Source organism: Cherax quadricarinatus, chromosome 41, assembly GCF_038502225.1.
Source record: "Cherax quadricarinatus isolate ZL_2023a chromosome 41, ASM3850222v1, whole genome shotgun sequence".
Lineage (NCBI taxonomy): Eukaryota > Metazoa > Arthropoda > Malacostraca > Decapoda > Parastacidae > Cherax > Cherax quadricarinatus.
The window spans coordinates 32,894,973-32,908,827 of record NC_091332.1 but is presented as its reverse complement, the minus strand read 5'-3'; the positions used below and the strand labels follow the sequence as shown (position 1 = coordinate 32,908,827).

The 13,855-nt window shown below is 37.7% G+C and overlaps 1 protein-coding gene across 4 annotated transcripts in view; it reads right to left on the bottom strand.

Moving 5' to 3' along the window:
* LOC138853837 (zinc finger protein 84-like) overlaps nt 1-13,855 on the bottom strand; it is a 161,267-nt gene that overhangs the window by 99,115 nt on the left and 48,297 nt on the right. Inside the window, exons 1-2 of one of the 4 annotated variants that reach the window (XM_070093145.1) lie at nt 6,616-6,723; nt 732-4,273 (exon numbers count right to left, since the gene is read on the bottom strand). In XM_070093145.1, coding sequence (XP_069949246.1) covers nt 2,841-3,917 — 1,077 coding nt within the window. In that variant the 5' untranslated portion in view covers nt 3,918-4,273; nt 6,616-6,723 and the 3' untranslated portion in view covers nt 732-2,840. Of the gene's footprint in view, nt 1-731; nt 4,274-6,615; nt 6,724-13,855 lie in introns of those variants that run through there. The other 3 variants (XR_011393058.1, XR_011393057.1, XM_070093146.1) reach the window with 3 other exon arrangements.

The following is a 13,855-nucleotide window of genomic DNA, read 5'->3' as shown; positions in this document are numbered from 1 at the left end:
GTTTGGGAGACACACAGATGATGATCAAACTAAATGTAAATTATGTGATCAGGCATATGGTCACTGTCTTGAACACTATGTGCTTAATAATAATAATAATAATAATAATAATAATAATAATAATAATAATAATAATAATACAGAAACAGACAGTATAATAACCTATGTGACATGTCAAGATATCTAATTAATGAAAATAAGATACCAGATATACTAAGCAAATTTCCTAAATTTGCTTGTAACAGATAAGTGAACTGTAGAAAAACCATATCACGGGCGGGGACAGAACCCGCAATCAGAGAGTCTCAAAACTCCAAACTGTCGCGTTAGCCACTGGACCAGCTAGCCACAACAAGATTCATCCAACTAGGTATATTTCTACACCATAGGAAGGTTAGCATAGGCACCACTGTGACCACAAATGCAAGTTTTTACAGATGAATCTCCAGCTAGTGTGGCCGTGATGAACTCTAGCTCAAGTCCCCTCAAAGCCATTAACATGACTCACGAAATCGTATTGACATGTGAGTCATGTTAACGGCTTTGGGGGGACTTGAGCTAGAGTTCGTCATGGCCACGCTAGCTGGAGATTCGTCTGTAAAAACTTGCATTTGTGGTCACAGTGGTGCCTATGCTAACCTTCCTATGGTGTAGAAATATACCTAGTTGGACGAATCTTATTGTGGCTAGCTGGTCCAGTGGCTAACGCGATGGTCTGGAGTTTTGAAATTCTCTGATCGCGGGTTCTGTCCCTGCCCGTGGTATGGTTTGTTTGCAATCGTGTCATTACGATTTCGTGAGTCAAGTGAACTGTAGTTATGTAGATATAAACCCATATGTTAACCCTTTTGGGGCCAAGTTCCTAGGCCTTTTGTGTATCCATATTTTCTTGTACTACCGTCCACAGGATGGATATGGGGTGCACAATAAACTAGCCACTTCAGTGGCAAAATCTAATCTGATATGCTTAAGTCAATCAGCTTTAAATGAAAATACATTTAGACATTCAACACTAATATTATTTCTACCTTTTATGAATTCTTGTATGTTTTACTAAACTAAATTACTGTGAAAACTTTTATAACCACACTGAACACTGATATTTTTCTCCAGTATGAATTCTCATGTGTCTTACTAAACTTGATTTTAAATAAAAGTCTTTTAGACATTCTGAACACCGATACAGTTTCTCTCCAGTATCAGTTCTCATATGTCTTACTAAATGTTATTTTTTAATACAGTACTTCAGACATTCTGAACAATGATATGGTTCCTTTACATGATGTATTCTCATGTGTCTAATATAAATTTAGGACTACGCTTAAAAATTATCTCATCTCTCAATTCTAACTAAACCAACTTCTAATCAGTCTGAAGCAACTTTCCCAAATATTATATTATATGACCTTTAGTCTATTGACCCTTTTAGGGTCGGCAGGGCCTCTCCTAAACTTGTTCTCAGGGTCGGAAATTTTTCAAACAAAAAAAAAAAAAAAAAATTCTGATGAAATGATCGAGAATCTTTTCCCGATCATAATGACACCAAAAGTATTAAAATTGATGGAAAACTTACGGAGTTATGCTCTTGCGAAATAGCGGTCTCGACAATGTTTACGCATCGGTGATTTCGCCCACTTTGAGCCCTATTTTCGGCCAATTCCAATGTACCAGTCGACAAAAATCATACCTATTTCACTAGAGCTCTATTTTTTCTATCGAATGAGTACAAGAAACTACCCATTTACCAATTTCTACTATCCAATAATGTGGTAAGAAATTGGCAATTTTGCCAATTTCACACAAATTTCAAAAGATGCCAATTTCCAAATAGGGTCCAGAATAAACAAGACAGATATTTCTGGCACTATAATAATATTTCCTCTGTTCATTACTCATGTCCCCCAGGCCTCTGTTACATTTCTTTTGCTTTCCACCTTGAATTTTTATTCTCAAAAAAAAAAAAAAAAAAAAATAGAAGATTTATGTTATGCAGACTAAATGCATTCATGTAGAAGTGATGTAGAAATGGTATAAATAATATCAGGGCACTTGTGAAAGAATATTACACTTCCCAGTTGACGTGTATTGGACGCATGGCATGATTTGTTTACCTTTGAACTTTGGCAAAAATCGAACATTTCTGCTACTTTGAGCTCAATTTCAAGGTACTTTTCATTGTGAAACCAATCAAAATCATCTCAATTTCCATAATATGTCTTCCATTCTATAAAATGAGACCAGGAAAACTAGAATACAACCATAAATAGCATACGAAAATACACTGCAAAGTCCCTGTTTTAAACCAAAAACACAGATGGAGTTTTTTTTTTCTCATTATGCACTGTGTGCTGCAGGATTTTTTTTTTATACCACGCACACTGACCACAAAGACCCATTCTTTTATATGTAGGCCTACCAGCTTTCTCCCGCTAGATTTGAAGGTGCTAGAATTTATGCGTACTAGTACAGCACTAACCCTGCCATGCAAGCCGTACTAGTATGGCACCAACCCTGAAAGGGTTAAATATCTGCCAATCCATGAGATATTACTGTTTGAACCATTAATTGTAATGTTTTTATTATGTACAGCTTCAAGATTATTATTCATATGAACCTCCACCCTGACTACCTCACATTAGTATTAAGATAAAATAAACATTTATTAAAATGTTAACCATTCTTATCTTGTCTAGACTTTTAGTAGTTATTATATGCTAGGATAAGCCTGCCCAAAATGCCCTGGCATTATAGTGGCTTTCTTTGTAGGCAAACCAAAACTGTAATTACACACTGTAACTTTTGCAAAGAAATAAAATCTTTATTCTATATACTAACTAAATTTAATTTTTCAGTCTTTTAGACATTCTGGACACTGATATAACCGTTTTTTCTCCAGCATGAGTTTTTGTGTGTTTTACTAAATGTGATCTTTCAGAAAAGTCCTTTAAACATTCTGAACACTGATAAGGTCTCTCTCCAGTATGAGTTCTTATGTGATTAACTAAACTTGATTTTTCGGAAAAGTCTTTTAGACATTCTGAACACTGATATGGTTTCTCTCCAGTATGAGTTCTCATGTGAGTAACTAAACTTGATTTTTCGGAAAAGTATTTTAGACATTCTGGACACTGATGTGGTTTCTCTCCAGTATGAGTTCTCATGTGTTTAACTACACTTGATTTTTCAGAGAAGTCTTTCAAACATTCTGAACAATGATATGGTTTCTCTCCAGTATGAGTTCTCATGTGTCTTACCAAACCTGATTCATGATGAAAGTCTTTTAGACATTCTGAACACTGATATGGTTTCTCTCCAGTATGAGTTTTCATGTGACTTACTAAATGTGACATTTGAGAAAAGCTTTTCAGACAATCTGAACACTGATATGGTTTCTCTCCAGTATGAGTTCTCATGTGACTTATTAAATGTGACATTTGAGAAAAGTTTTTCAGACATTCTAAACACTTATATGGTTTCTCTCCAGTATGAGTTCTCATGTGACTTACTAAATGCGACATTTGGGTAAAGTTTTTTAGACATTCTGAACACTGGTATGGTTTTTCTCCAGTATGAGTTCTTATGTGACTTACTAAATGTGATTTTTTTGAAAAGTTTCTTAGACATTCTGAACACTGATATGGTTCCTCTCTAGTGTGAGTTCTCATGTGTCGTACTAAATTCCGTTTTTGAGAAATCTGTTTTGGACACACTGAACAGTGAATTGTTTTTTTGCTTATAAATCTGGTTGTAGATACACACTGTGAGGAAGATTGTTTTAGTGAGTGTGAATGTTGATATAATGTGTCTCCTACATTAACAACTGTACATTGTGTTGTTTCAACACATTGTTTTTCAAGTATTTTAGACATAGTGAATGATATTATTATTACATTAATTAAATTGCTTAAGTAGAACATTTTATTACACTGAAAAAAAATTTGTGTAATATTCCATTATTATAAATATAAGAAGCACTAAAACTGTGAAGGTAATATAGTGTCTGAGGAATATGAAAGGAGACACTAGGAGATATTTCAGTGTTTCTGACACATTAACCTTATGGCACCGTTGTGTTGCCACTATTAGCATTGTAGTTAGTGTTGCTATTATATTTCCAACACTGTAGTTAGTACTGTCACTATATATACATTACAGAATTTTCAGAACTTACAGATTTCTAACACTGATATTGGCACTATAAGTGTCAGCCTCTTGTACCATTATGACCTGCAGTATTGACACTACAAGTGCCAGCCTCTTGTACCATAATGAGCTGCAAAAAAATTAAACTTGCATTATTATTATTACTATTATTACAGTGGACCCTTGTTTTTTGTAAGCATCAGAAGACGTAATTTTTTAAAATTGTAAATTTTTTTTGTCAAAATACTGACTCGTGAATCATCGTTTGACTCGCAAATAGTCGTTCGTCCCAGATGCATACGCACGGCCCTGAGCAGCCCCACACTCCATTCACAGCTAGTGTGCCACTGTTTATCAGCGAGTGAGGACGATCCCACGCATTCATGCGATACATTTCGTAATATTCCATTCATTTTAGTGCTTGCAACTGCTAAATAAGCCACCATGGCCCCAATGAAAGCTCCTAGTGCCAGGTTTTTGGTAAAGGTGAGAAAAACAATAAAATTCAAGAAAGAAAAGTACCAAAGTGGAGGAAGAAGAGAGAGGGGAGAATGTACCTCCTTCAGTGATTCTACGATATGCACGATACTAAAGCAGCATGAGTCGATAAAGGCTATAGCGCCAGCCAGCGATAAAGTGTAGCATTAACATTATAGCAAGTAAGTTAAGCGATTAATCAATAGAAAAAGGACAGCATGAACTTAACTCCTCCAATACTGTTGAAGCTATATAGGGCTACTGAGAACATCACCACCTCTGCTGGCCTTCACCACCGCTATGGACAGCTTATGCTCTCAGTGGCCCTTATACACCCAACAAACACACCACCACTCATGACATACATAATGACATTTTTTTATTCATTCTAGAGTGTGTGTCATGTTTCTATGTTATTAATATTGTATATTATGTCTTATTAGATGAATTATGATAGATAAACAAGCTGTAGAGTTAATATTAGTGTCATACTGAAGGTGAGATCCTCCGACATGATCACTCCCAGGTCTTTGACGTTGGTGTTTCGCTCTATTTTGTGGCCAGAATTTGTTTTGTACTCTGATGAAGATTTAATTTCCTCGTGTTTACCATATCTGAGTAATTGAAATTTCTCATCGTTGAACTTCATATTGTTTTCTGCAGCCCACTGAAAGATTTGGTTGATGTCTGCCTGGAGCCTTGCAGTGTCTGCAATGGAAGACACTGTCATGCAGATTCGGGTGTCATCTGCAAAGGAAGACACGGTGCTGTGGCTGACATCCTTGTCTATGTTGGATATGAGGATGAGGAACAAGATGGGAGCGAGTACTGTGCCTTGTGGAACAGAGCTTTTCACCGTAGCTGCCTCGGACTTTATTCTGTTGATGACTACTCTCTGTGTTCTGTTAGTGAGGAAATTATAGATCCATCGACCGACTCTTCCTGTTATTCCTTTAGCACGCATTTTGTGCGCTATTACGCCATGGTCACACTTGTCGAAGGCTTTTGCAAAGTCTAAATATATATTATATCTGCATTCCCTAGTATATCTCCTATTATAACTACTTTTAATGTAGTCAACAAACTTACCTGTTTTTTAACTTTAAAATATAAAGTTAAAAAAGTAAGTCACTCCGTCTGATATTTTTGGGCTGTCATGGATAATATATACAACTATTTATGTGTACTTGTACTTGAATAAAAACTTACTTAACTTTACCTAACTTAATCATCTTTTGTTAATATCTATCAAAATAAGGAAGTGGAGAATAACTCCAATTTCTTGGATCAAGAGCCTTTACCATGATGGAATTTTCCACATAAATAACTGCTACATTTACTTATATAAGACAAAAACGTATCAAAATATGACCATATATTGTAAAATAACCTACACACTGTAAGAAATATATTAGTGACATATACAACCTAACACATGAAATATTTATCTTAAACAAAACTAAATAGGCCTATAAGGGCCTTAATTGTCAGGTGGGATATATACAACAAAATAACAATATATGTAATAGGTAAAATAAGGCCTAATCACAGACAACTTTAAGAAAATATAATAAAAACTAGAGACATCATTTATTTTGTTAAAAAAAAAAAAAAAAAGTAGGCCTATGAGGGCCTAACTAGGTCCTTAGGTGCGATATATATCACAAATTTGGATTATAATAGATAAAATAACTGCTACACAGCTACACCTGGAAGAAATATATTAGTGAAATATATAAGACAAGATTTTACCTTTATTTGAAGATAATTTAAAATGTAGGTCTATGTGAACCTAAATCACTTAGGAGGCAGTCAATAATAACTCACAGTACAAGTATATAATGATAAATAAGTAGTAGACTAGAAAACTTGTAAGAAATATATTGAAAGATACAAGCGGAGGGAAGGTCAATATTTACTCTCAATAAAAACACAAAAGTTAGGTTTATCAAGTCATAAATAACTCACATCACTCTCAACAACAATATTTCTCACCTCATCACTCATCATGCAGGATTATCTCAACTGCAACAATAAAAAAAACTCATAAATCCTCCAGGAAGATAAATTTGTCGCTGCCAAAACAATAACAATGCATTTATTATTGACAAAATTATTATTATACATCTTACACTTAAATAACAATAAATGAAAATATTTACTCAACGAACAATATAACAGTATTAACACTGGGAATAATAATTCAGCTATAATAACTAATGTTTAACTAACCTCATATAAATTCTGTCTTTTGTGAACGTCCAATAATTGTTACAAGTATAATAACAATAATTATACTGTTACGATTATTCAGGTATACACAAATACTGTTATATAGATTATCATACATAGCAGCATATGTGTAGACAACCCAGGATAACTCAAAAAAGTTAGGCAAAATGACTTATTTCCACTGGGATCCTTTTAATACCTTATTATTATTATTATTATACTATAAATGAGATAATATCTTATTATTATACTATTAATGAGATATACTAGGAATAAGGTAAAATGATTTATTTATATTTAAATGTGTGTTAGCTAAAAAAAATAAAAAAAAATCATTCTCCTCCCTTTCTGTCGTTACATTCATTAAGTACCTTGTGGAAAATTTTATAGGGTGCTTATCTGTATGTACCTCAACATTATATACATACAAGTAATCTCATTGGGAGACAACCATATTGTTTACCGTAGTCACCCCGTGTAGACATGTGAGAAAACTTAACCACCTCTGGTCACTACAGGTGGCCCCTCGACCCTCACAATCTTGTCCACATCTATCCGAGACCAGTATAAATTGGGTAGCACCCTCAAGCACGGCGTTACTAATTAATTGTGGACTGTATAGATTATATTAGTTTAGCTGAATGAAGGGGGGGGGGGTAGGATACGCATGGATACATCCATCAAGGAAAAACATTTGTACATAATCCCACCACTTACCAGATGTTCTCTGGTGGTCACTTGATGTAGCTGGATCACTCATAACCTATCCAATTACAACATACCTAACTGGCCAGTATCAGTCTGCTATAACTAGAAGGGTTACTTAACTGTGGGTGATTGATACTCCTTATTTCCTCCATTCACCATCTCATTTCGATGTCCTGCTACACCGACACAGTTCTTATTCCAGCAGGACGAGGTATCCGTCGGTTTGTCCCGGTTTAGAAGTCGTGATTCCATAAAGCTTCGCTATTCTCGGTACGAGAGTCACGCGTTCACTCGGAGCAGGGCAATCTATTTCACATCCCGCATTCTCTTAACTCAATGTTATTATCACTGATTACATTACCATTCACAAGACAATTTAACGTCTCATAACTATTATACACATTAGAGGTCACTCCATTAAGATCTGAGGCCGATGAGCGAGGATTAACACACGGGTATTTCCCCTGGACACACACCATGGCCGTGCACCAGTCACACCCGGTCGAACATTATTCACTAATTTTACCACCTTTTTACGGTGATCCCGTAAATCACATTCCCTCACTCTTCACTAGGGACAGTCACGACACTTCCTATTATGAATTGAGGCCTATATTGGTCCTTAGGCCGCCGTGAACGCCAGTTTCCTCATTCCCGGTTTTCTCAGCCTCCTCACCCATTCAAAACACTCCCGCCACCCTGCCCCAGCTCGAGCCCCCACCCCCCCGCACATCTGCGCAGGCGCAGCGGGAACCCAGCTGGTTCCATTAAAAATGCAAATACATTTTGACCCAAATCAACACATTAAACACTTATTAGGCACTATAGCTTCGGAAATTAAATAATTTCCACACTGCGGCCGGGCGGAAGTCGTTGTTAGACGACTTAAATTGCGTCTTCCTCCAGGAGACGATTCCAGCCCTCTCTAGATTGCGCTGCTGTTTTCCTAGTGGGTCTTATTACAGTTTCTTCTTGCATTACCCTGTCAGTGTCTTCAATATCACTCGTGTCACTTTCCCTTAGATTTCCATCTGCACTGGATTGAACACCATTTAATTCTAAGAGAATTAATTTATTAATGGTACGCAAACTTTCCTGACCACGACACAACACTTTGACGTTTCTGACAACACCTTGTGCATCTGGGTATAATGTAACTACCTTGCCCAGAGGCCACAATGTTCGATGTTGTTCAGTATCAATTAACACAATGTCACCTGGTTGAATGTTCTGTCGGTTTACTGCCTCTGGCGCACCATAAAAGTGTTCACGTAGTGTAAGAAGATATTCTTTACGCCACACATCAGACCAATGAATAATTACCTTATTTAACATCTTGAACTTATCACTCAACACGGTCACGTTATTGTAATCCTCATCACTTCCCTCGGGATTATCTCTATAGATAGGTGCAGCTTCTAACCTTTGTCCACATATTAGGTGAGAGGGAGTCAGTATCTCCGCGTCAGGAGTGTCGCTCATGTATGACAGAGGGCGATTGTTCACCCAATTCTCTGCCTCCACCAACACTGCACGGAATTCCTCCAAATTAATTCTCTTCCTGTGTAGCACCTTACGAAGACATCTTTTCACTGTACCTATCATTCTTTCGTACAGTCCTCCATGCCAAGGGGCTCTGGGAGTAATAAATTTCCAGACACACCCTCGCTGGGTCAACAAAGACTGTACATCATCACTCTTATTTAATTCCATCAAGTGTTGAGCACCCGCTACAAAATTGGTGGCATTATCTGAGATCATCAATCTTGGACAGGATCGTCTAGCTGCAAATTTCCTGAACAGCTGTATGAACTGTTCTGCAGACAAGTCCTGAGCCACTTCTAGATGAACAGCCCTAGTAGCTGTACAAGTAAATAGACATACATACATCTTCAAGGGAACACCATCTGAAGTACCTGTTAAAATGATTGGCCCACTATAGTCCACTCCGGTCACATCAAATGGTTTTACCAACTGCACGCATTCCTTGGGCAATTGTGGAGGACCTGGGTACATGTAGGTTCTGGCATCCACCCGGCGACATATTACACACGACTTGATAACCCTTTTTACACTTTGCCGTCCTTGTGGAATCCAGAAGGTTTCCCGAATACAGTTTAAGGTATCCTGTACCCCACCGTGCATCACGTTATTATGGGCATTAAAGACAATCAAGGTTGTCAGGTGATGAGTTTTGGGCAGCAAGATAGGGTGCTTAGCATATTCCCCCAATTCAGCATTTTGTAACCTGCCTCTGCACCTAATTACATCATCCTCTAAATACAGCCCCAGCTTTTCTATTATTGAGCCTTTCACAATTTTTCCGTCCATCATGAATTTAATCTCATCCCTGTAGGTTTCTTCTTGTACCCTCTGTAGCCAGTATTTCAGGGGATGGGGAAAATAATGTGAGATATTCATCTTACTTATAAATTTAAACACTAACCTTGTCACACTAATCAGCTTAGGTAAGGAAGAATACCTATTCATATCAATGGCTAAGGAGGGACTACTGACTGGAGCGGTGCTCACCGTAATTTCGACAGGAGCAATATGTGCCTTTTGCACCGGCCAGTTAATTTTGTCCACCAGCCAACTTGGCCCTTTAAACCACGATAAAGCACTCACGAATTTTTCATAAGTCAAGCCTCGAGACAAGAAGTCAGCTGGATTCTCGTCACCAGGAATGTGATTAAAGGTTAACATATGCTGACCCAAACTGTTATATTTCTCCTGCATTTGATTGATTTCAGCGACTCTGTTTTGTACATACACAATCTTACTGTTACCATTACGAATCCATTGTAAGGATACCTCGTTATCAGACCAAATTACGGTGTCGCTGATATTTATCTCTCGCAATTTATTTCTTATATAATTGGCTAATTTGACACCCGAGGTAAGGTGTGTGATTTGATTGGAGCCACCTTAGCCTTAGACATAACAAGAGAAATGGCACTATTACATTGAAGGTAAGCGACTGCTCCATATGCTAATTTCGAAGCATCGCAAAAAATGTGGAGTACATTTTCTCCATCTTGACTGGCCACATTACGTGGGAACTCCAACATTGGTAATTTTACATATTCACCTATTAGTTCTTCCCACCTTTCAACAAATTCCTCAGGTAGGGTTTCATCCCAAGCACACTTAAGCTTCCATGCTTCTTGTATCAACAATTTTCCTCTTATGGTAAGTGGGGACACTAAGCCTAGTGGATCGAAGCATTTTGAAACTTCTGCAAGTAAGACTCTCTTGGTTAATTTATTGGGCATGCTGTAGTTATTAGACTTTAACGATAACAAGTCTCCCTCTGTGTCCCAAGTCAGTCCCAGCACATTACTATATTTGGACACTTCAACTCCAGGGTTGTCTTTATTTATTTGAACCCTTAAACTGGACGAATTACTGTTCCATTCCCTCAGGGGCATATTTGCACCTTGCATTATTTCATTAGCCCCTGCGTATATGCTCATTAGTTCCTCTTCAGTAGACGTCACCCTCAGGAAATTGTCCACATAAAATTGTTTACCCATTACTCCACTCAGTGGACCATTTATCGTTGCCTGGAGTAGGAACGGACTGGAGGTAGCACCAAACAATACACTCCTGAAGCAAAAAGTCTTCAGGGGACTAAGTGGGTCACTAGGATTCTCGGGCCATAAGAACCTAGTGCAATCCCGGTCAGCCTCCTGCAGACCCACTCTCAGGAAAGTTTTACTTATGTCCGCCGTAAAGGCATAATTCTTAACCCTGAAGTTTAATAATATGTCTCCCAGTTTTTCCGTCAACGACGGACCTGTCATCAAACAGTCATTCAAACTAGGTACACTTTTATTACTCCTGGCACTACAATTAAACACAATCCTCAGAGGAGTGGTCTTAGAATCCTTCTTCACTCCGTGGTGTGGCAAATAGTGACCATAAATCTAGGCTCGCTCGGGAGGTACCTCCTCTATGAATTTATTATTTAACTGCTCATTAATTATATCATCGTAAGCAGTCAACAGTTCTGGTGTCTTGCTCAGTTCGTGGAGCTGAGCCTTTAATTGTCCATACGCCATCCGGTAATTAGTTGGTAGGTCTGGATGGTTCAGCTTCCACGGAAATCTCACCCAGTATTGTCCAGATTCAAATTTAACATCCTTCTGGTATTGTTCTTGAGTAAAGGAATCATCTGGACTTTCTTCATTTACATTGATCCCTATGCTGTCCAATTCCCATAATTTATACACAGGTTCAACTTCATCCTCTATTGAAGTATATTTATACTGGGGTGATACTTCATGAGTAAGACACACCGTAACTGTATTTATGGCTTCCTCCAGTCATTCATTATCAGTACGAGGAAGCCTGCCATACATCACGTGACCTCCTGCGGTCCTTAGAAGGGTGACTCCGCATTTCTTTGTCATACCCTTTACAAAGGTGGCATAATGGTCACTACCTATCAAAATATCTATTGGCCCCACAGAATCATTATTTATACCAGAAGGTGCCAAATTTACCTTACTTGAAAGCCTTTCAGTAGCGTTACCAAGCCCTATTGTAGATATTTTCTCTGGGAGCCTATCCACAATTACGGCATTAATACGTTTTCTCTCATTGCCCAGCCTGACAGTTACATAAACAGTGTCGTATGACTTAGATTAGATTTTGCCACCGAAGTGGCTAGTTTATTGTGCACCCCATATCCATCCTGTGGACGGTAGCGCGAGAGCATGTGGATACACAAAAGGCCTAGGAACTAGGCCCCAAAGGGTTAACAGGAATACATATGGATTTATATCTACATATCTATAGTTCACTTATCTGTTACAAGCAAATTTAGGAAATTTGCTTAGTATATCTGGTATCTTATTTTCATTAATAAGATATCTTGACATGTCACATAGGTTATTATACTGTCTGTCTCTGTATTCCTCAATAAGTGGACAATTAAGCACATAGTGTTCAAGAGAGTGACCATATGCCTGATCACATAATTTACATTTAGTTTGATCATCATCTGTGTGTCTCCCAAACTGCCAGAAGTACTTGTAACCAAGCCTAAGCCTGGCCACTACAACATCAGTCAGTCTGTTCACATTGCAAGTTGCTCCATAAACATACTTATCTACGTTCATGTTATCATAGTGGGTTATAGATGTACTCAGGCTTCTAACTGCATTCCTATAACAATCATTTTCATTATTTACTTCTCTCCTAATATTATTCCTAATGCTAGACACAGTTATACCAAAGTTATATTCTACATTCTCCTTCTCGATACTCTTCTTGGCTAACATATCAACTTTATCATGAAGGAGTAATCCAATGTGTGATGGGATCCATAGCAATTGTACATTAATTCCTTTGTCCCTAATTTTTGAGTATCTATACCTGGCTTCCCCAATGAGCACGTTGTTGGAGTCATTATATGAGCCAAGAGCCTTCAATGATGACATAGAATCAGTAATGATGATAGAGTCAAGCTCAGTGTCATAGGTTAGCTTTAGCGCCATTAGGATTGCAAACAATTCAGTTTGCAGTGTAGACGCCCAGTTGTTAATTTTTATGCCTAACTCAACAAATTTATTATCGTTCTTAACTAGGGAGGTGGCAACAAGAGCAGATGCAGCCCTGCCAGAAGACTCCTGTTTAGATCCATCAGTGTATATAACTTGTGATAACTTGTTACTACCAGCTAGGTGAGAAATTTCTTCTTGAGCAGTTGCTCTAACAAGAGATTTAAGGAAGGGATTACTAGCAATGAGCTTCTTGGGAGGGAGTTGTAGGTATGTGATATTAAATGAACACATCTTCCATGGAGGGGTGAAATGCTCTTGTTGCCTACAGTGATACAGTTCATGCAGGTTATAAAACTTAATGCAATTGCACGTTTTCACAATCCATTTAGATCTGTGTGTATTTACCTCTAGACACTTGGTAAGATTCACTGTGACAGTGTCTGGTTCGTTTCTCAACATTCTAATACCGAGTACAGTGTTAATTTCAACAATCCTATCACTGATACTAGAAATACCAAGCTCCTTCCTCATGTTAAGAACTTTTGTAGATCTGGGACAGCCAAGAATAATCCTAAGAGCTTCATTTTGCATTAACTCCAAGGGTCGGAGAGAACTTTCTCTAGCTAATATCAACATGGGAGCAGCATAATCAATTAAGGACCTAACATAGGCTATGTACATCATTCTCACGATTCTCACATTTGCACCATAGTTGGGATTGTAGCCAGCAACAGCTTTGAGAGCATTTAGCCTAGCTTTACATTTCTTGTTTAGTTGTGGTATAG